The following is a 23,164-nucleotide window of genomic DNA, read 5'->3' on the forward strand; positions in this document are numbered from 1 at the left end:
TAGAGACAGCAAGTTGTCCTGACAGAACAGTGGGCAAAGGCTCACAGAAATATCCATTTCTCAGTGATGCACCCCGGCTGGGCAGACACCCCAGGTAACATCTGCTTCACACTCTGACAATATTTTTTCTTTTCAGGATTAGCTTAAAAGCAAAGAGAAATGAAACTTCCTAGTATATTTTTGCAACAGGTGCAGTAATTTCTTTTCTCCAAGCTGGTGCTTGAAGTAGTTTTATATCCCCTTGGTGGCTCTATTCTGCACAGTGTCTGCTAGCTGTGTATAGCTAGAGAATAATAATGGGTAGTGAATGCTTCCAGCCCTGCACAAATGCACAGCAGAGACACAGTTCTTTAAGGTAACTTTTAAATTGCATTTGTAGTGGAACTGTTAAACACACAGATGGACCTTCTGCCTCTGTAAGTACCAATGTGCAGACACTGGGAATTTGTGAGGGCATGTAGGAGAATGCACCACTGTGCAAGCCCTCTGCTCTTCCTCTAAACATTTACTGCTATTGAGAAGCAGTTTTGTCTTTGTCTGAGCTGCAGCTGTTCTTCAGTGACTGCTTCTGAGCAGGTGGGCCAGTATCAGTCATACACTATGCATGTTGCATTCCCCAATGTTTCCAGTCCCCAGTGCCCAAGCCTGGGATGCAGAATAGCAGTTACATCTCTAGGTCTTTTATAGGGATGCAGTTTCCAAAATTTGCTTCTGACAACAGAAGCATTTACCCTGTCTATGCTTGAAAACAGCCCTTTCCAACTAAATATCCTGGTATTTCTTTTTCTTTAAAATACATTTATTTTTGCACTTCCTTTGCAGATTTCAAACTTAATGAACCATAAAGTTATCCCACCTTAAAGTTCAAAGACTCTCCAACCCCCAAAAATAAACACTGACATTGGATGGGCCCACAGTCACCATCTGTTGGACAAAATAAAATGAAACCAGAGTTTAGACAGCAAGTAAGCAATTTTTAAATACAGTGCTGCAACTGGTTTCCTAAAACTGGTGAGAAAAGAAGAGCTAAAAATCCCATTACAATACTGCTTTTTGGAATTTCTGTTTTCCTCGTGTTTGTCATCTTTAGAGTGGAATTGGCAGAGGAACCTCTTACAGATCCTGTTGTCAGTTTTGTCCCTGTAATTTGGCCCAAACAGAGAAGGGGTGGATCATCTGGTGACTTAGTGCTATTCTTCCACAAGCCATCCTATTCCCAGATACGGGGAAATATTCATTTTCTTCCATAAGCTCCAGAGATGCCTCTTCTCCTTCCTGCACAAAAAATGGCAATTTGAAGCTGGTTTGGTGGGGGTATTTTGTTTTGTTGTTTAGGGTTTTTTTTGTTTGTGTCAAGAAAGCCTTTCATGGCAGGCCAGCATTCCATTGTTATGCTTTCCAGCTGTGAGGTCAGCCATGCCGGATTTCTATGAGAGGATGAAGAACTCTCTGCGCACGGAGGCCCAGGGAGCCGACACCGTCCTGTGGTTGGCGGTGTCAGCTGAAGCAACAAAGCTGCCCAGTGGCTTGTTCTTCCAAGGTAAGGAGCAGTGTCTCACAGTGCACACACTGGAGATCCCCAGCCTGCCTGAGCTCAGGATCCCTGTCTGGCCAGGAAGGGGATAAAGGCAGCTTGTGCAAAGGATAAAAGCATTCCTCAAAGTTGTTTCAAGTCTAAATGTTCGAGTGAGCATTGTGTTAAATTGTTATATTTCTGCTTTTGTCCTCTAAAGTAGCTGATAGAGACTTCAAAGCATTTCTTTAGGGAGGGTTGGAGATTTTTGTAATGAAAATGGCTGCATGTAGGACTGTGCCAAGGGAAGGTGAATCACAGCAGTCAAACAGCAGCTTTTATGATGCTAGGAAATGAGCATCTTTCTCACAGAGCACTGGGAGTTGGCTCTGCTTTGACAGGTTCTTCTTCCTATTGTTCCATGCTGGCTAAAACTGCCAATTCCCCCTTTCTCTAACACTGGGCAAAGACTTGAGCACAGTGGCATTTTTGGCACTGAGCTTAGGGAATGGAAAAGTAGGGCAGAGCCTTTCTTTTCTCCCAGGCAAATGACAGGCATCTTTGTAGGAGCAGCTGGAAGCAAGGAAGCCTCAATGGTTGATGCAGGTCAGTCCAGAAAGAGAAAGCTCAGGGTAATTTCTTACAGAAGCTTAGTGCTTCTGTTGGATGTGGCAATCAAATCCTGATTCACTGAATTGCTATATGGAGAATGCAGGAAGCTCAGACTTGTCTGCATTTGGGTTGACTTTGTTCCTTCTGTCCCACAGACAGTCACACAGGGTTGGCTGACAGATACTAAAATGGACACTTTTCGTGTCAGCATGCAGTGCATGTGGAAACCCCACATCCCAGCTGGTCAGCCTTCTTTGTAGAACCAGGCTTTGCCTTTCTTTTACTCCAGTCACTTTCTTCTGGTCCTAATGCTTCTGCTCAGTTGTTCTTTCTGTTTCTTTTGTAATTTCACCAGGCTCTTCCCTTTGGCCTTTTTCTACCCCCAGCTTTGGTAAACAGGGAACACGCCCTGCCTCTTTAGCTAAAGCAACTGACTTTGGAGAGCTTTGGTCCTGGTATGACTGCTCTTAAAGCTGCAAGAGAAGTTCTGTGTCTTGTGTATGTCTTGTGCTTACCAAATAGTGGTGAAGTCAGTTATTTCTTACTTCTACGACCTTTTGGAAGCCACAGCTTAGCTTGGGCACTCTTCAGGCCCTTTCGGTGAAGGGCTTGGCGTGCAGGAGCACTTTACTACAAACCCCACACTTCTGATCCTAGGCAGCCATTTTCCAAATCATTCACAGTTTCCCTCCATTTTCTGCATTCTCTTCTTCTGTTCCCTCTGAGAGCAAACCAAAGCCAGCTTTTTTTTTTTAAACCTGAGAAAATAATGAAGTGAGAACATGACTAGTACTACCAGAATTCTCTGCATCTGCTAAAATGTATAAAAACAGAGACCTGCTTTCCAAAGACTAGAAGCATCTTCTCTGTGATGCTGAGCTTGGCTTTCATACCTAGTTCCCAAACTTTAGCACAGGCTACTGGAAGCACTATGGCTAGGTGGGAAGCTGTTCGTATTCAGTGATGGAGAGTGGAACATTCCTCTCTCTCTCTCCTCAGTTTTCCATGAGCAGAAGTTATGTGGTATGTGCAGTCAGGTAAACATTTGCTCTTAAGAGAGCAAATACCTCTGCTCTCCTGGGAAGCCCAGTAGCAGCCTGATAGGTTTTCAGGGAAATCTGCTTCCCAGGGTTGCAGCAGCTTGTTCTTTTTGTTTCAGCTGGCTGCTGTGGAAGTTGGGCCTGCTAAGTAGATTTAACAGTGCTGCACCAGTGCTCTGACTGTTGCTCCACAGACACCTGACAGCATTGTCATGAGGCTCCCAGGCTCTAGACACCATGTTTTTGGAGGGGAGGATCCCTTAGGGTGGATGGTGGTAACAGCTGTATTTACAGAGTGAGTGACAGGCATGAGATTTGGAAAACAAAGTAAAGCATCAAACTGAGCAAACTTGGTTGCATACGTGTCACTTATGATGACTGAGCAATAAGCCCAAGTTCCTTTGCATTTAGAATTTAACCATTGTTTCTAAGGATGAAAGCAAGCATTTTAAGATTGAAAATAATCCTAACTACAGAGTCCCAGCTGGGAATTTGTACAGTACTAGAAAGATTATCCAAGAGGCAAGGAAGAATGTTGTTTCAAGTGCAAAACCATCCTCTGCCTGCAGCAACAAAATCCAGCTATTGCTGTTTGCCTGTGGGTGCTGCACTGGTGACAGGCACAACCCTACAGGGAAGCCTTCCTTTTCCTAAACTGTCCCCAGCTGCAAATGAGGGCTTGCTGCACAGTCCAGCTCATATTATGCTACAGGAAAATCACTCCAGCTCTGAAATACAGATTGAATTGGTTTAATTTTTGGTTTAGAAGATAAGCTTAATTAGCATTATTTGCAATTACCTAGAAGGTTAATTTTCCTGGCTTCAAGACCATGAGGTATGTTTGGGCAGTGCAGAGTCTATCAGAAAACCTTTCTGCTATAAGAGAGTTAAATGTACCTGTAAGATTTTTTTTCTCTTCTTCCAGACAGGCAACCAGTCCCTACACACTTACCCCTAGCATACACCCACAGTCCACCAGAGGATGAAGAGAAGCTAATGGAGGTGCTGGAAGAGTTCTCCCAGAAGTTTAAATCTGCTTCTCCAGGAATTTAGGGTCTCTGCTGACACTGTGTCACCGCAAATCTTCTAATTACACAGTAATCTGCTGTTGAGGGGAAGTAGGATGCCATAGGCCTGTTAAAAATGAATTAGGTTCAGGTGTTCTTGTAATGAGTGGTAGAGTGGCACCTGTGTAATTTTCCTCTGCTGCCAAGTCTCTCCCATTGTGAATATGCAGCTGCTGCCTGAAGACACACTAAGGTTGTGTTCTTTGGATTGGAAGAAAAATTGAGAAAACACTGAGCACAGAGAAATGCAGAGGAGTGTACTTTCAGTAGCCTTTGTGAAGGACTTCAGGAAAGAACAGGGAATGTTTTCCACAACTTTTAACTGCTGTATTGGACAGGTTGGTGGCTTCCTTCACTGCATGAGGGTGACTGGGCTCAAGCATGTAACTGGGAATGCATAAACTCTCTTGCAGAGCCTGCTTAGTTTAAAGGGAAGGATTCCTCACAGCCTTTAGTTTCTATAAATTAGTGCTGGTATGCAGAAGTGATCTGCTTCCTCATGTTTAAACAGCAAGAATTTAGGAACACTGCCAAATGCCTTCCACATTACTTTGTGGAGCCAGGGCTAAATATTATCCCATTTATGTCAAAATACCATGAAGTAGGAGGTTTCAACACAACACACCCAGACATGGCTGGATCCAGCAGAGAAATGGCTGCATGACTGTAGGCACAAAAAGAAACAATGTGCTAAGGTGTATCTGCTTGCCATTTCTGTGAGAGATTAAAGGGAATTGTTTTATCATTGTGAATGGATTAAGAGGGGAAGGGAGCACTGGTGTGGCACAGGTTTTAGAGGAGAATGTACCTCCTGATGAGAGGCTTGTATTTTGTCTGGGTGTGTTTACTTCCAGACACAGAGGACAGGATTCATCCTGCCTGATCTGTGGACATTTGAATTACTCACAGAGTTTCTCACTGTAAATTGGTAGAGGGGAAAATGGGCTTTTTCATAGGGATTTACTGGATCCAGTTTGAGAAGCACCACCTACAGTGCTGAATCTTTCTAAGAGTGCTGAAGACAATCAGCTCAGACTAAGACTTTCTGGTGGGACTCATTTTGTCTTAATTATTTCAGATTTACTGCAAAGCCAAGACTATTATTAACAAAGGTAACACCTTTTCTCCTGAACTGAGTGTGTTTATTAACCAGCTGCCTCCAGAACCAGCCAAGTTGCTGCAGTTTCACGTGTGCCTCACACCAGTGTGGTAAGACCAGGGACCTAAACACAAATATAACACAGATATTCCTGAGCTCTCTGCAGTGACTAGCAGCTAAAGACTGGTGATGGACAGAGGAGAGCTCTTTCTGTCTTGCTTTACGTAATTTAGTTTCCTCCTGATGGTATTTCCTCATTATTCAAAGATCTCCTATTAAGTATCAGTTTAAGAAAAATCTGCTTTTTTCAGCCTATTGTCAATCTCCCTAGAAGTAAAGACTTTACTGTCAGAGATGCCCTGACAAAAATTTTCCCATGATAAGCAGTGCTGAGACAAGTCCGGCTGTCACAGCTCCTCCCGAAGAGGCTGGGTCAGCATTCAAGTTATTGCCTCATTTATAAACTTAACTCCTTCTTGTCCTATAGTGAAAGAAAACAACAGCAAGGCTTGTACAGAGGTTTATTTCCTGCAAATTTGGTATTAACATTTTCTATGGTTTCAGCTGTTAAATACAGTTACCCAAAACGAGAGCATGGCTGGAAGCATGTATAGTAACTACATTTCTTAACCCAATAGCTGCAAGGCTAATAAAAACATTTGCATTATTTAGTATTTACATCAGTTTGCTTCTCAGCTCTGCAGTACAGAAGAAAAGTTTAATGACTGGTATTTAAATAGTTCATTAAAGTACAAATTGTGCACTATATATGTATATATTTAACACATTTTAGTTCACATTCTACACTAGTGTATTTGAATAGCCTATATTTTTCATTTTTTGTCACCGCTTAAAAATTAAGCCAGTGAAGAAAACTGCTTTAATCAAAGTTTGGTCACAGTGTCTAAGAGCAACATGCTATGGTTTAAGAGCACTTCTGATTTAAAAAGAACTAAACAACAGGAACAACAAGTAGAAACTAAGTCCGGAGTGTCACACACTTTGGTATTATGGTCCTGCTGATGCTTTATTTCAGCCTGATTCCACGAGAACAAACATGGCATGTGGCTGCAAGCCAGTGAGAGGATCTGTCTAATGCAGAGTGACTTGCAACTTCATGTAAGTGAATACATTTACACACTCAAAGATTATGCTGGGTCAGAAGGGATCCACAAGGATCATGGTGTCCAACTCCTGGCCCTGCACAGGACACCCCAAGAGTCACACCAGGTGCTGAGAGCACTGTCCAAATGCTTCTTGAACTCTGTCAGGCTGCTGCTGTGATCACTTCCCTGGGGAGCTGTTCCAGTGCCCAGCCACCCTCTGGGTGAAGAACCTTCTCCTGATATCCAACCTAAACCTCCCCTGGCACAACTTAAGGCCATTCCTTTGGGCCCTGTCACTGGTCACCCCAGAGAAGAGATCAGTGCCTGCCCCTCCTCTTCCCCTCACAAGGAAGTTGTAGACTGTGATTAGGTTTCCCCTCACTCTCCTCTTCCACTTTAAAACTTCATGAACAAAATAAAAACAGCATCCAGTGACAGATGAGCAGAAGATGAAGGTGGCACAGGTCCTTGTTAAGCAGTGCACACTGGGAGTCTGAGAGCACATCTGGTTCTTGGGAATGGAATGACAAGCACAGCAGCTGCTCTTGGCACCCTTTCCAGTCCAGGCACAGCCCCACACTTCTTGTGGCAGCTTTGAGGCTTTTATGACTCTGACCTCACTCTGATAGCTTCATATTTTTCTTCATTTTGTGAAGTCAGCTACTTGGGAAGTTTTTGCTCTCAGGGATCTTGCAGAGGAATGTAGCACCACAGAGCACATGTGGAGTTGGTCATTACCCTACATCCTAATGGAAAGGCACAGCCCATCATCGGTGCAGCAGGGTGGTGATGCAGGGACCACTGCAACTTCTCTTTTTGTCTTGGATGAAAATTTTAGGAGGTCAATGTAACAGGTATCAAACAATTTTGTAAACTGCATTTTGTCTTTAGTTTTAATTTCCAGGTCGTCTTTATTCATTGTTTAAAAAAACTCAATAAACTAAATCAACCTGCTGTTGATTAAAGTTGTAAAATGTTTGTTGTTTGCCTTTGAATGGGGGCACTCCCATAAATACCTCACAATTTTGGAGTGAACTGCCAATACCAATTGTTGGCATTTGCAGTAACACACACTCCAGCTTCTGTGTTCTACTCAGTGGGAACAAGGTATGAGCAGGGCCACCCCTTTCCCTTCCTATTAAAACAGGGCTCAAGTGGGATTTTGAATATGCACTGCCTGGACTCCAAGGGAGTTCTGCTATATCCTTCATTATAGCCTGATAAGTCAGTCCTGCAAACCTCAATGGAAATAAATTTATTTGGTGGGGGGATAATCCCAGCCATTTCAATTGTCAGTACAAGCACTAGTTTGTATTTTTGTAATGACAAAGCCTTTCTAAAAGCTATGGCACTTGAAGCAGTACTAGTTTTCCTCAATTTGGTGAGTGAAGAGTCAACATGGAGTTAGTCCTTCAGGGAACAACCTGCTGGAACAGTGGAGGAGGGCAGCTATGAGGCAGTTCAAATCTGTGAGTTGCTCTGCGTGTTACTCTCTCACCCTCCCTGCAAAAATAAAGCACCCCATCTCATGACACTGGGTCATACTTATCTAAAACTAGTGCTGGTCAACATCCACCCTCAGTCATTTTAGACAGGCAGTTTCCACTCTGGCAGAGCACAGCTTTGCATCTTACCTAGCTCAGCTCACAGTATTTCTTGTTTGTCTCAAGTTCCATCTCTTGCTTTGTTAGGAGAGGCAATTCTGGGTACATTGCAGCAGAGCCAGCAACTGATTACACGAGATAATTTTAAAATGCAACTAAGATGACTTACTTAAAAATTCTGTATTCCTGCAGTCTCCCAGAAAGCACTGATCTGGACAATGAGAGAAAGGCTTTGAAAAGGCAAATCTGATAGGAAGGAAGTGCAAAAAACCCACTTCTGGGACTAAAAGTGATCAAATCCAAGAACTTCAGTTTGTGCAGTAGGGCAGTATTTATGTTCCTCTCTCTAGAGGGAGCCATCAGATAAAGAAAAAATATGTATTCCTCTGAAGGAAGTGTGTTTTCTATCAAAACAAAAGCTAATGCTCAGTTTTATGAAGGAGGCACGGTGTCAGCCTGGCCAAAGATCTTCAGCAGGACAGGTTTCTACCCTGCTGCCAGGAGATACAACTCAAACCTTTGCTGTACCAGCAGTGCCATTTCCCACATAAAAATATTGTCCAAACGGGGGAAGAGTGGTAAAACCTGCACTTGTGCAAACTTCAGGGAGAGAGGTCCCAGGAAGTGCCATTTTCTTTGATGGTTAAAAATCTTGAGCATCTTCCCTCCCTTTACTTTTCAGTTTAGAGTCCACGATCCACAGGGAGCCTTGGAGTGATGCACAAAATCATGCAATTCCTCTGCTGCCCAGACACCATTTCCTTTGGGCTGCTCACCCAGCCAGGCACTCAGGGTAGGAATTTGTCCAGGCAAAAGACATGTCCATACAACAGCTGTCAGTTTTATGACAATTCACAAACAGGCAGGTGAACGATTCCAGTCAAAACTCAGTAAACCAAATTCCTCATTACACACATAGAGAAGGAAAAGAAATAGCCAAAAGCTGATAGAAATTAATTTAGTGGGGTTAAGATACCACAATTTATTCAGCTACATAGGAGACACTTATTTACATAATGGAACAGTACTGGAAAGTGTTACAATGTAGTTGGTAGAAAAGATGGTCAAATTGTTGAGCAGCATTCCTATAAAACACTGACCTGAACAAAAGCCAGTAGGAGCTTTTTTTCATATAAAATCCCTCTAATCAAAAAGACAGCAAAGCCCATGAGGTATTGGTCAGTATGACAACTTAGCAAGCAGAGTCAGAAACAAGGCTCAGCCTTTGGAAAGCTAAACCATAGCCAAAACTAGTGCTAATGACAAAGATGTAGCAAGGAAGTTAGTGAATTTGTTTATTTGTGAAAATTCCCTAATTACTTGGCGGTGGCAACTCTCCAGAATTTTCTTGGGACAGGACAAAATAGGGGTGGTTAGCAATGGGTTTTTCACATCTGAAGGATGCCCTGACCTGTGATAAAAGGAAAATATAAAGGTGATAAACCCTTTAATAAATTCAGATTATTTAATATCTAAAGAACAAATAACTAGAGAGACTATCTTCATAAGGCCTGACACCTTTTCTGTACTATCTCAGTAGTAATGTGTCTTTTCCCCATCCTCTTAATATCTAAGTGCTCATGCATTTAATGCAGTCCTGAAAAAACTACTTGAGGTAGATAAATATTATTTGGCAATTGAACCAAAGAAGAAGAAATGGAAGTCAAATCTTCATAGACTGGAACAACTCTTTGTTCCTTGTGGCTTCTGGATCTGGACCACGGCTGCTGGCTGGCTTACAGTACTGGGATGGGGGTTATGTTTGGTTTTATACAGCTCTGATAAATATTCATTTCTATACTGTAGGTGCTTTTTGGTTTGGTTTGTTCTTTTAGGTTTTGTTTGTATGATGATAACATTCTTTCTCGGTATCCCCTCTTTGCACAGACATTGCCAGGACTGTGCTCTCTTGTTTTCATTTCGGTTTGAGTTCAACATCCCTACTTGGCAGCAATTTCAATTGAACTCAATCTCTTTCTCCTCTGAGCAGTACAATGTGTCCTGCAGCAAACAAAATTTCAGAGATGGCCAAAGACTGGTCACAAGGGAAAATCCCCAAACTAGGAAAATGCAATGAAAAATCACATGTGATCACAGAAAGTTAATCTCAAATCCCAGAACTTCGAGTTATTGGCAAACTAAGGACATTTTTTTCCTTCTGAGGAGCAAAGATTTCCTGCCAACATTCACAAGATGCAATTTTGAAGAGAAAAATCTCTGTCTTCCTCAATATTACATAAGAGGTCATCGCTGAAGGGGCTCAGCACATCAATGCATCCTGAACAAACAATCAAGTTTGTTGTTACTGTTGCATCTTCTAAGGCCTAATTGAAAACATCCCATGGGCTTGCTGTGGTCTCCTGGAAAAGACATGGCCTGTAAAACCACCCATTGTAGCCCTATTTCCTGTGTGCTACAAAATAGAACTTTGGTTGCTGGTATGCAAATCCTGTTTGGAACAGCAAGGCCAGACAAATGCAATATTTGCTAATTTGTTAGTAACTAATTTGGTAGTAGTTTAGATTTAAGGAAAGATAGTAATTTCTTTCCTTCTCTCTGCAATAGAGTAGACACAGGCATTAAGTGGACTTTGAATCATAGAATGGCTTAGGTGGGAAAGAACTTTCAAAGGTCATCTGGTCCTGCTCAAGCAGGTTCATCTAGAGATGGTTTCCCAGGGTCATGTCCAGTTGGGTTTTCTCCAAAGATGGAGAACCCACAAACTACCTGCCTGGCCAGTCTGTGCCCATGCTCAGTCACCCTTGCAGTAAAAATTGTTTCCTGATGTTCAGAGGAAATCTGTGTTTCTGTTTGTGCCCCTTGCCTTTGGCCCTGTCACTGGACACCAGTGCATTCTCTTTGTACCCTCCCTTCAGGCATTTATACACACTGATGAGATCCCTCTGAGCCTTCTTTTCTCCAGATGAACAGTCTCAGCTCTCCCAAATATACTCCAGTACCTTTCATCATCTCAGTGTCCCTTTGCTGGACTCCATACAGTGGTTTCATTTCCCCACTCAGAGGGAACACATCCCTCCCTTTCCCAGTACTGGAGATGCCCATGCCACCCTCAGGCAACGTGCAGTAACCACTGCTGAGGTACTGGGAGCCCACATGCTGACATTCATGTGATGGCCTCGAGTTCAGGAGGACAGAGCAGGGAGGTTACCTGGGCTTGGCTGCAAAAAGCAGCTGCAGACAAGGGTGCCCACAGGTGAGCACACCAATGTCACTGCTCAGGGTTATCCTCTGGCAGACTGGCTGGCTTGTAGCCCTACCACTGCTGTTTCAACATCTAACCATGACGTTAAGTTGGATGGGAGAACCATCAATGCTACATTGCAAGCAGATGCCCACATACTTTTCCCTTCATTTAAATAGTTTCAGCTTAAAAAGACTGAAGTTTGGTGCTCAGATTGCCCCACCTGGGACACAAGTGACTCTAGCAAGCTGCTCAGGCACTGTGTATGTGACCAGCACCTGCCCCATCACCTGCCTAAGCCCTACAGACACTGCTAATTTAAAAACCCAGAATGCTCTGGAGGACACTTCCCACAAGGAAGCACCAGCTAAGGGAGAAATGAAATCACCTTTTCTGATGTGCAGAGCAGAGAGAGCTAGCAATGTCTGTGTGCCCCTTGTCACAGCATGAGGTATCACTAAAAGCTACTGCCCTTCAGCAGCCCCAGGGAAAGGGGCCTTGGCTTCATTAAAGAGTTTATGCATAGTCTACACCTGTATCAAAACACCCCCTCCTCCCATCCTCCAATAGTGCAATTCATAAAAATAGCTCAGATTTCTTATTCAGCAAGTAAAATGGAAAAAAAGGACCAGGCAACAGAGATCCCTTTTTGTATGCATCTAGCAGACAGAAGAAACTGAGATTGCTACTCTAACACAGCAGAAGAGGAAGGCAGGCATTTTAACTCTCCCAGTGTCAAATCCTTCTTGTTTCATTTGGAAAGTAGAAGAATTATTGAATGAGATGCATCTATTTTCTCTTCATAATGTCTACATTTCAGCTCTCGAGGGCATTGCAAAGGGACAAATTTTCCTTCTCCCCTCAGCTTCACTTGCAGTTTATATAATTTTCTAAGCCCAGAGCAGCTTCTCCTGAGACTGCAAGATAAGGAGATATTTAACTTAAATCCAGATAACCCTGCAGTCATTCAGTGAGAAAGAAAACTAGGAAAATTCTGCAAAACAGTTTTGCATACCCCACAGCCACATATAAGCAACATTGAAACCACGACTCCTTGGAAGACAAGGGGAAGTGGCCATGAGTTTATTGCAGACCAGTCCAAACAAGTCGTTCTCAAATGCGTTCTTCACCTCTGTTTGCACATTAGGCATTCAGGAGCAGGTGCTGACCCAGGGGCAGATCCTCACCTTGCAGGCTCCATGACTCCATCAGTGTGATGGAGTCCCAGCCTTGGTGCCACTGCTGTCTCCTCAGGAACCGAGCACTAAACAGCAATTGAAATTCACTTTGGTGTGCCCGTGCTTCTGTCACCATGGGATGCACTCCCTGCACAGCACAAGTCAGGTCTCTGGCCAAAAGGCCCTGAGCCCAAGGGAATATGGAACACCACAGTCCAGCAAAGCTTTGTACATACTCTCCAGCTGGAACGAAATATGGCAGGCCACTTGCTCATCTTGCATAGCTTTGACAGCCAGGAACGCTTCAGTCATCAGAAAACATGCACAAGGTGTAATGAAAAGCATTCCAAGAGGAAACAAGCATCTAGTTTCCAGGAGAGAACGTGGGAAGACTGAGAAAACAACTTTCAAGCTGGAAAAATAATAGTACTGTGTGAGTTATGTTTGACAATATGCTTTAAAATATGCTGTTCAGAGGGGAAACAACAACAGGCTGTACGACCAGGAAACCCAAGGTGGTGTTATTTCAGAGAACATGACTGCAAAATGCTTCATCACATGTTACAAGGTGTTCAAGAAGAGAATTTTCCCTGAAAATACATAGCAGTCTTGTGATGTGCACACAGAATTCCACTCACCCTTTACTGCAGCAGCTCAATGGACCAGAATTAATGCCATGGATTGAGATAACCATAATTTTTTTTCCCTCAAAAGCAAATTGCTGCTGGGCAAACAAAGGAGAAGCTTTATTTTCTTTTGGCATTCTCTCTCAAAAGAGACCACAAGGCTCCTCCAGGTAGCAGTGTGCTCTGAAGTGGCAAATGTCATGGCCTCCCCACTGCAGAGGGAAGAAGGGAAGTCCAAAACAGGGCAAGACCGAGTGCCACCAATAATGTGGTGCAACCACAACAGCTACAACCTCAAGGCCTGCTGAAACAGGAGATGCAGGAAAGCCTTTGCAGAGCAAATTCTCTACACCAATTTCTTTGAAGTGTGTGAGTAGTGTCATGCTAAGAAGTAACATGGATTAATGGAATGGAGAGTTGGCTCTTCAGAGAAGGTCCCTTTGGAAAAAAAGGGCTTTTATAGATATTCACCTTGACAATGTCATTCTAAAAAGGTAATTTTGGTCAATCCAGGTTTTTAAATACTGTTTATTATTAAGAGAAACTGTAAAGTATGACAACAGGACAATGGGCATCATTCAGCAATATCACTTCTGGGTCTATAGAGAAAATTAATAAAAACCATCAGCATTTAAAAAAATAAATATGACTAACCATATGGAAAACAGGAAGAACAAAATTCATCTTCAACAACACAGACAAGTATAAATGCTGAAATGTTGCTGTGCAAGGTAGAGGTAGAGGTAGAGATAAACCAGACTTTTCAGATCTAGACCAGTTTTAGATCTGCCCCCCTCCATGCACACACTCCCAAAAGTTCCTGTTGCCAATAATTTCATTTGAATCAGACTGTCAGCATCATCAAACTCAAACAAGTCTGTGTGCTCCTTAGAATGCTCTGAGCTGGAAAACTATTTCAGTTTTCTGTAGAAATCAGTTGCTGAATAACCTGACCCTTGGTTCTGCGACTTGTGCAGCAAAGGGAGAGGCAGGAAGATTATACAGACCAATGAATGCTCTCTGGATGATGTCAACTAGGACAAGTAGATGGTAGAGCCCTTTTAGGAATTGCAATAGTCCATCAGCTCCTCAGTGATGCACCCAGAGACCATGCCTGGATTTCCTCCTCTGGAAAGAGCATGGTCATCAGGAATATCCCAAACCAACAGGTACTGGCTGCAGGGAGAGCCAATTGCCTTACACAGTCTGCTGACACCGAAAACTCACAGAGGAAGACAAAACCCAAGAACCCTCTGTACAAAGCAGCAAGTATCTTGACATACTGAAATATAAAAACTAAAAATTGCACTGCACACAGATTTTTCCAAACGAACTCAAGACAACCAAAGTCAGATCGTACAAACCGTTAGTTAAAAAAATACCTTCTTGTATATTTTGAGAAGAAGTGGAAAGAGTCTTCGTGCAAATGTTCAGCCTGGATCAAGCAGAGGACATAAAGTTGTTGTAAACACATTAGTTCCTTTCTCATCAGCCATATGTGCCCAGTGTTATCTATCTTCTGCAGTATAATTGGGGTTAGGAAATCCATTTCTTCTGTAAATATCACCTTTCAAGTTCCACTGATGTAACATCAAGACACTACTGGTGTCATATCCCACAACTGTTAAATACAATAAAATAAAACAACATAATGAATAATAGTAAAAATAGAATCTTTATATAGTATAATTTACACCTTTTTTCTTTAATTAAGAGGCACAACATGGTTAGAGGTGGATGCCACAAGTCTGAAGAAGTCTAATTTCATTTTCCAGCACTTATGTCAGAGTGGTGGAAGCTGACAAAATGACATTCTGTATGTCACCAGCTTTCACCTGTATGAGCCAGATTCATATCTGGCCTTAAAAGAAACAAAAAAAAAATCCCACTACATTACTAACTTCAATGATAAGAACAGTCATAACACATTTTGAGGGTTTTGTTTTTTCAAATTACCTAAACTGTTATAACTTAGTCATTATTTTAGCTATTTCTTTATCTAGCCACACTGAGATTTGGCATGTTGGAAAACAGTTGGTCTTCCTCAAGGGACAGCTACAGTGAACACTTGTCCCAGCCCCTTCAGGCAATAACCTCATGGACCAAGACCTCCTTGGTCCTTATTGGGCAGGAATCCCAATCCCAATCCCAATCCCAATCCCAATCCCAATCCCAATCCCAAGTGAGAAGTCTCTGGGTGGAAGAAGGCAGGTATGACATCCTGCAGCCACAGGAGAGAGGAAAGGGAAGTGAAGTGCAGGAGCTGGAGCACATTCTTTGCTCCTACCTTAATGACCTTGTCTGTCCCCGAGGTCAGCAGCCATCCCCTGGTGGCATCGAAGTGTACGTGAACAATGTTGTGCTTACTGTCATGGAAAGTAGCTGTAGGTGCTCTCCTGAAGAAAGAAATCCAAAATCAGCAAGAACTGTAACTGCAGGATTTCCCCCCCAAAATGTTCTCTATTGGGGAAAAAATATTTGACTGCTGCTGTAAGCTGTCAATTCAGCAACCACTCTGTAAACAGCACTTTGAGACCTTTCTGGCATGAAAGGATCAGGGGCGAGGGGCTCTCTATCCCTTCTGGCTTGATCTCCTCCTATCCTGCTGGGAAAGCCCAGGGAGCACGGTGCCAGGCTGCTCCCTCCTGGAGCCCTGCAGCCCCCAGGCCCTGCTGCAGGGCAGTGCAGCTCAGTGCCCACACTCACTCCTCGTCCGTGATGGACTCGTGGCAGCTGTCGCAGACCCTCACTTCGAACTCGAAGCCCATCAGGGGGATGGAGGAGCGCTTGGAGCTGCACTTCCCGCACACGGCCTTCCCGCACTTGCGGCAGTGGTGCTGCACGACACAACAGGGACAAACACTTCTCAGGCCACAAAGCCAGGCCAGCTCCCTGCTCAGGCCTGCTGGCTCTTCCATCTCACTCCAGCAAGATACGATGCAGCTCAGCTCTGCCCCAGACACTCATTTCTCAAGTTCCATGAGCACATGCAGCACTTCTACGCCCCTTAAGTAAAAGTCTGCAATCGGCAGCCCTCTCCTGCTAGGCAGGAAAACACAGTGTGTTTCAAGCAGACCAGTGAGCCTTTCCCAATACAGCCCGAGCAGGTAGAGATGTTTATCCAATCTTATTGAAAACAGCTTTGGTTCCAGCAAAATCTCCAAAAATCAGCTGTAAATTTCTTTCTGTAACTTATTTGACTAACAATGAGCGAAGTCCCCCATGGCTAAAGTCATGGAAGGCCCCAGATATACTCAGCCCAAGGTCTATTACATGCTTTTGCTATTTGGATTGATTGGAAAAAAAACAGTGTGTTCCTTTCAACCACAAAATCAAGCCACTGTCCCACCCCTGAGCACTTAGTGGAAGAACAAAATGTAAATTCTCAAAGCTTTAGGGGGCAAAAGGGTTACTAGAATCCATTACGAAAGAAAAGCTTAATAGCACCATGTTAACACACTGAAGGGCACATACAAACCTGCCTGAGGCCTATTTTCTTACTGTCCCACATCTGCTTGAAGTTCCAGAAGAAAGGCTGGTCACATTTTTGACAGGAGTCACTATCCAGCCACTCCGGGGTCTGCAACACACATATATAAACACAAAGTGAGCAACAAGTAGAAAACTTTCCAAGGGAGCCTAGAGGCAGGACAAAAAAGATGTGTTGTGGTGTGGCAATATGGCCAGCTAAGCTTGATTTATTATCTCCATTTTCCCAAGATGCCATTTTGACTGTTGTTGATGATGACAAGATGATATTTGTTCCCTGGGATGTCTTTTCTGGCTTAGCTTTGAAGGACATGGAAGAAACAGTTTTCATCCCAATCATGAAGAAGAGTTTGATAATAAGACCACAGAAACAACTCTATTTTATATAAAAATATTTTGTTCTGTCCTGTCTGGACAGCATTTACCATCTGCTATTGCCTCTGGTGGGAGCTGGGGTCAATCAGTATTTCCAACAGCCAAGCAAATAATCTGAAGGGAAAGGGAAGTTATGGGAAGTACTGATGCTGTGGGAGGTTTTCGCATTCTTTCTTTCTTTAACACCCTAAGAGGAGTTCCTGCTGTCAGAGGTGCCTGTGCTACAAATCACACACAGGGATCAGAAAGATATGATTCAACTGAACCAAACCAAACCCAAGCTCTTTTCCCTCATCAACCCATGAGGTTAAATAAACACTAAATATTGTTTAACACTTTGTGAGGAAGTGCTATTAGCAAACCGCAGTTGTCTTGTCAGAGCCACTGGTTTCTCACATGCTGCAAATTAAAATGGCAAGAAACACAGCTGAGATAAAGAACTACAAACAATAGAAAAGCCAGGCAAAGGTAAGTTAAGGATGGATTGAGACCCTCAGCTCCCAGGAGAGCTTTGACTCCCAGCAATAAAGCAATCACCTGTTTCATATTCTTCTGCCAGTTATTCTGCAGGCACTTCATTCTGCTGGGGAAAAGCCTTGTCTTTTCTACCCACAACAGTCTTTCCTTTTAATGCCTAGAGATTTACATCTCTGTGTATAACTTTCCATCTCTTGGGCATTTGAACACTACAGATGAAGAAAACATTTTTTTTTGTGACAACTACTTTGTAGTCAAACAGAAAGACAGCTTATAGCACCTTTCAAACACCTTCTTACAGCTTTTTAAAAATTGAGTTGAAAATAAAGAATCAAGGGCTAAAATGGCTTAAGTGACTCTAACAATCTCAGTAATGTGGGAAAGTCTGATAGCAACAAAATGAGTACTGAGCATGGATCACATGGAGAAAATTCTTAAATAAGAGCAAAGATACAAAAGCCAAAATACAAAAGAAAGTGATCTAGGATCCCAAACCAAGGTTTGATATTAAAATCTCAAAGATTCATGTTTTGGGGGTGGTTTAGCACCAAGAACACCCTGCTGTGCTGCTGATAACAAGAACAAGCCCACATAGCCATAGTCTGGGAAAGCTGTGCACCATTAGCACCTGCTGCTTGGCCTTTATTTGGCTAATAATATTCCTCCTCTATATTTTAAATCAGCCTTCTCACTGCCTATTTGGTGACAAGCCAATCTTAACCCTTACTGCAGCCTTTTGAAGGCAGCAAATAAATAATGGTTTTCATTTCTGGATGTTTGAATTGCAGCAAAAAGGAAACATCTGTTGGGAAGGAGGAAACTGCTCTGCTTTCGTTTCAATTTAGGAGCTGATGACATACTTGGCCCCTGGATTAGCAATTAAAGAGAGTCAACTGGAATGCTAATTCACATTAAAAAGGGAGCTCAGTTTCTGCCTATGCCTACTTCAGTAGTTTTTTAAAATCAGGTTTTCCACTTAGTGTTTTTTCTTCCTCAAGGGAGACACACTCAATCCCATGCAAGCCACAACTCTTGAGAACCAGCAAAGCTGGTGAAAGCCCACACTGCCAAAAACCTTCCTCTGACCTACCCCCTGCAGCTTCCTCTGCAGGGCAGAGGTTTGCTGTGACTCATGGCACCAGGATTTGCCAAGCTCCTGGGCAGGGCTGGTGCCTGACTCAGCCAGCACAGAGCTCACCCTGCCACCTCTGAGTCAGGACTCAGAAATTGCCAAGTGGGGGCTGCTCCCACAGTTCCAAAGACCTGAGGAGTGTTTTTGCACCCGCTCAGATTTGTTGGCCACGAAGCACAAAAGCAATTAGGAATGTGTGGGTGAAATCTTACTGTTTGGATCAGCAAAGCCATCATTTACCCCACTTCTATATGGTTACACCAGAGGGAAGCTAGACCAATTGCCTGAAACCTTAGTTAAATGTGCTCTTATCAAGGAAAAAAATGCTGGGTTGTGTTTTTCCAGATATAACCAAGAGCCTTCTTGTTTCACTTTTTTAAAACCAAAATGAATCAATCATTCCATCCATTTACATCTGCACTGATATTTCTCCTGACATGCAGAAAAACACAGCAGAGCATCTCAATACCCTCCTTACAGAATATCTTTCAGAGCAGTAATGCAATGAGCAAGAGCCATTTAGCAACCTATTTAATACATATTTCTGCCTGCCGATTTCTCCTGTACCATATTATCAAAGGCACGGCGTAATTACTTTATAACAACTGGAGCACATCCAGAAACATTTTTAAAGCTTGGAATGATCTTGTTTAGGTTGAAAGCTGCACATTTTAGAAAGGTCCCTTCTTCCCAGGACTGCTTCAGACCAAACTGACAAGAACTAAGCATCTACCTCCTGCCTCTCAACATCCATGTTCCAGACGACGATCCCCCCGTCTGCACCGCAGGAGATGAGCTGCCGAGTGTGGTGAGCATAGGAGAGAGACTGGACTTTATCACTGGGAAAGAAACAAGACAGTTAGCAATCAACCACCTATGGCTGCTGCACAAGTGAGCACAGAATATCAATAAAGCAGTACAAACCATTTGTTTGCCCATATGTTTCCCTCCACCACTCATTGCACACGGCATCCATCAGATGCAAATCAGTCTTTGCTGTCAGACTGGGACCAGAATGAGAGTGTTGCTCATCTGGGCAGCATCCACAAAAGCAAAGACGTGTTCTGATAACTGTTTTTTCTGCTCCTGGGACAGGAGGTCCCAGCTGCACTGGGAAGCCTCAACAAGGTTGCAGCTTCTGAAGGCACATCTGGATGCATGAACACAGCCCTGGTAAGATACCTTCTTGGCAGAATGTCAGTAACAACCTTGTTTTGTAAATCCCTGCAACATCTACAAATGAATCACTGAAAAACTACTGAAGATTTTCTTTTGACACTAACAAGCATAAGGAGTTTGAAAAATAATGTAGGAATGACACTAAATTGTTCCTAAACCTTCTCACAGTAAGGTGGGAAATTTAGGTGCTTCTGTTTCTTCTTTTAATGAAAAAACAACATGAGAGGAACAATTCAGCTTAAACTCCCAAAGATGGGCTCAGTCCTTTCATAAAAGAATAAATTCAGGCCTCATCTCAGGCTGTTTACAACCTGGGAAACAAAGACTGTACAACACTATTATGGAAAAAACAAAGTTGTAAAGACACAGGAACCAAATATACTGTGACTGGAAATCATCTACAAGATTTGGTTTCCTTTGCTACCACCACTGGTCTTGTCTGCCAAAAGGACTTGTATGCTAACACATTTATTTGTGCCTATGGCTGAACCTGAAGAGAGGAATGCATTCATGGGAGAGCTTGGAAAAACAGGGGCACCCTTCACAGTGCCTGCCTGCAGACACCAGAGGCACATCAGGATGTGTAGGATGCTGTGTTGTACAGCTCCAGCTGACAGCCATCTCACAGATTAAGGTCCAGAGGCTAATTTCATATTAGAATTAATTTCCACAGCAATAAATCAAGTGGTGATGCATTAGCAAGCACCACTGGTAGAGTATGATGTTGATCTGGTAATTTCAGTTAGAGTTCTGCAGTGCTCTGAAATCCCAGAGGCATCCCAATCACTCAGCAGAGTGCAGCATCACTCAAAAGAAATGCATGAATATGTAAGAAACTGTTAGCTCAAAACCACCACGGGATTTTGCCTCTCCAGACCTGAGCCTGGCATGCAAATCCCACATATATGCAGTCCCAATACTCTAAAACCAACTTGTTGCCTTGCCAAGGTGAGGAGTCATTGTCACCAGAGCCGTTCTGATGCATAATCAATGCCCAGCACGGGCTTACCCGTCTTCAAAGACACCAACGGCTGTGCAAATGTACTTACAAAGATGATACTGAGGAGATGTGAAGGCAGCTATGATTAAAGGTAAAAGCACATCACTTTGAATTCAGGCTGTAGGTGAAAGAGCACGGAGGAAAAAGGGATTAATTGTCCAAGCCCGATGCTCCCTCTAGGGGAAGGAAAGACCTGGACACCTGAAACCCAAGAATTTCCCTGCAGCTGCTCTCATTTGAGGAGCGTCCTCTTTCCAACAAAGGCACAGGCTCTGGCATAACACTTTCAGGACTACGGATGTTGTGTTTTTCTTCACCACACTCTGCAGACTCTTAAAACAGCCTGTGGGCCCAACACTGGAAAACTTACTATAAGCAAAATATTCCTGTTGTATATGGACCCCAGGGAGTCACACAAACAAGCTTGAGGCTTATGAAGACTGTAACCTTTGGGCTGTTTGTTTCCAGATGTGGCTTCTGCATTTAGCTTTTCTCCTATAAAAGCAGGAGGAAGGGCTTTGAACGTACTTATGTCCTTGCAGCTCGATGGCTGTTCCTTTTCTTCCTCCAATATCCCACATGATAATGGAATGATCAGAACTGCCTGAGAATAAAACTCGCTGTATTGGGTCCCAGCAGAGAGCAGTGACACCACCTGCAATAGCAACCCACACATCAGTCATTTTATTACAGGAACTGGAAGATTGAAAGGTAGCTAAATGTAAAGACACAAAAAAAATATGGAGTGATTAAAATGCATCTCTTTGGCAAAGACTGTGCAACCATGTGCCTTCCAGTGGAAAACTAACAGTCTAGAAAAACTACTGAAACCCCATCCTGCTCTTCTGTGGGCACAGGGCTTCACTGCTGTTTGCATAGGTGAATCCATTGAGCAGTAAAGTGGGGAAGAAGAATGGTCACAGTGGGAGCTACACAACTTCCCATCTCCATAATTTCCAGAAGATTAAAAAAGAAATAAGTGTGGAATGCTATGGGCATCTTCTCAGTCTCCTGGCACAAGGACCGAACTACATTGTGCTATCTTGAACTATTAGCACTTGGTTAGAGAGGAGGGATATGAAGAAAAAATGCTGACGAATGACAGCATTTCTTCTGTTAGATGGTAGGATCATATCCAGGGTTGCTCTTTTCAAAGGGTGATGGGGCACAAGTCTCAGCAGTGAAACAAGCATTTAGTGCCTCCAAGCTGTACCTATTCCACTTGGGATGAAGTGTCTGTCAATACAGATCTTGTCTTGAGCAGCATCCTTTCTCCCACCCTGAACTACCACAACTTGTTCAAGACTCACTCTGCTTTAACTAGCAGATTGTGGCATTTTCTGCCATAGATGTGTTCTGCTCAGAGCTCTGATTGCTCTTGTTTTTACCAATACAGCTTCCCTGAACTCCTGGAACAGCTTCAGAGCTATGTCTCTTCCACACTAAGCACTGACACAAGCCATCCTAGTGTATCACAGGACAGTCAAACCATCATGATGCTGAGCACAGATGAAGACCTTCCTGAGCACCTCTCTGGGTCTCCTCCTGAGGCCTTACCTGTGTGTCCTTTAAATGTGGTGACAAGGCTGCAGGACTCTTGCTCTAGTTTGAGGATGGTCACTTGCCCAGAATGGTCACCAACAAACACATGCCGAGTTTCCACATCAAATCTGAAGGACAGATGCTGAGGAAAATACATTATTTACATGAGCTCTGCATTCCTTTCATGACTTGCTAATTCTTTTGACATGAGTATAGTGCAATCTTGTGAATAGTGCTCCAGTCTCAAGGAGGAATTCAGAGTGTACTTTCAGGCACCTGTTCATCTTAATAATGCTCATACCTGTTCATACTAATAGTGCAGTATCCCTGGGTGAGAAAAAAAAAGACTATTCTAGGACACAATTCATGGTTTTGTTATGAAACACCACTGAAGTAGCCCTTCACCATGAAAGCCTGTCTCCTCAGGCTTTGTAACTTAAGTACTAGGGTTGGATGGTATCCACTCTCTCCCAACCCAAAATTATACAAAATAAAGGAGTACTGATTTTAAGCACAGAGGATACTGCAGAACAAAAAACCCCAAACCTGTTCCTGGTTATGCCAAATATTTTTGCAGTATTTGCCAGTGATTCTCCCTTCCACTGCTTCCATTGCCGTCCACCATCATAATCAGATTACCCAAATAAAATTGTCCTCCAAAAGTTTTAATCAGTCAAAATTGGCTGTTCTCTGGTGAGATTTAGGGAACACAGGGCAAATTCTTGCATCTTGCTTTTAAAAATATTTATCAATAAATAAGAAAGTAAGTTCAGTCTTTCTGCCAGTTAGATTGGCTGAATTACCAGATAATATCAAGCAAGTCCATCTTGAAACAATAATTTTCAGTCAGTATCACTTCTCATGAACTAGCAAAACATGCATCATCTAGAGAACACACACTCAGGGGCGTTAAAAAGTCTGTT

The 23,164-nt window shown here is 43.1% G+C and overlaps 2 protein-coding genes across 6 annotated transcripts in view; one reads left to right on the plus strand and one right to left on the minus strand.

Annotated features, from left to right (window-relative positions):
- DHRS12 (dehydrogenase/reductase 12) overlaps positions 1–7,411 on the plus strand; it is a 29,551-nt gene extending 22,140 nt beyond the window's left edge. For 3 of the 5 annotated variants that reach the window (XM_063149258.1, XM_063149259.1, XM_063149261.1), the window contains 3 exons: positions 4–94; positions 1,403–1,540; positions 4,091–7,411. In XM_063149258.1, the coding sequence (XP_063005328.1) occupies positions 4–94; positions 1,403–1,540; positions 4,091–4,218 (357 nt within the window). In that variant the 3' untranslated portion in view covers positions 4,219–7,411. Of the gene's footprint in view, positions 1–3; positions 95–822; positions 966–1,402; positions 1,541–4,090 lie in introns of those variants that run through there. The other 2 variants (XR_010026765.1, XM_063149260.1) reach the window with 2 other exon arrangements.
- A 6,146-nt stretch (positions 7,412–13,557) lies between these two features.
- WDFY2 (WD repeat and FYVE domain containing 2) overlaps positions 13,558–23,164 on the minus strand; it is a 59,177-nt gene continuing 49,570 nt past the window's right edge. Inside the window, exons 6-12 of the mRNA XM_063149256.1 lie at positions 22,257–22,369; positions 21,228–21,354; positions 19,254–19,359; positions 16,526–16,627; positions 15,754–15,884; positions 15,335–15,443; positions 13,558–14,668 (exon numbers count right to left, since the gene is read on the minus strand). Coding sequence (XP_063005326.1) covers positions 14,639–14,668; positions 15,335–15,443; positions 15,754–15,884; positions 16,526–16,627; positions 19,254–19,359; positions 21,228–21,354; positions 22,257–22,369 — 718 coding nt within the window. The 3' untranslated portion in view covers positions 13,558–14,638. The remainder of the gene's footprint in view (positions 14,669–15,334; positions 15,444–15,753; positions 15,885–16,525; positions 16,628–19,253; positions 19,360–21,227; positions 21,355–22,256; positions 22,370–23,164) is intronic.

This window comes from Melospiza melodia, chromosome 2 (genome assembly GCF_035770615.1).
Source record: "Melospiza melodia melodia isolate bMelMel2 chromosome 2, bMelMel2.pri, whole genome shotgun sequence".
Lineage (NCBI taxonomy): Eukaryota > Metazoa > Chordata > Aves > Passeriformes > Passerellidae > Melospiza > Melospiza melodia.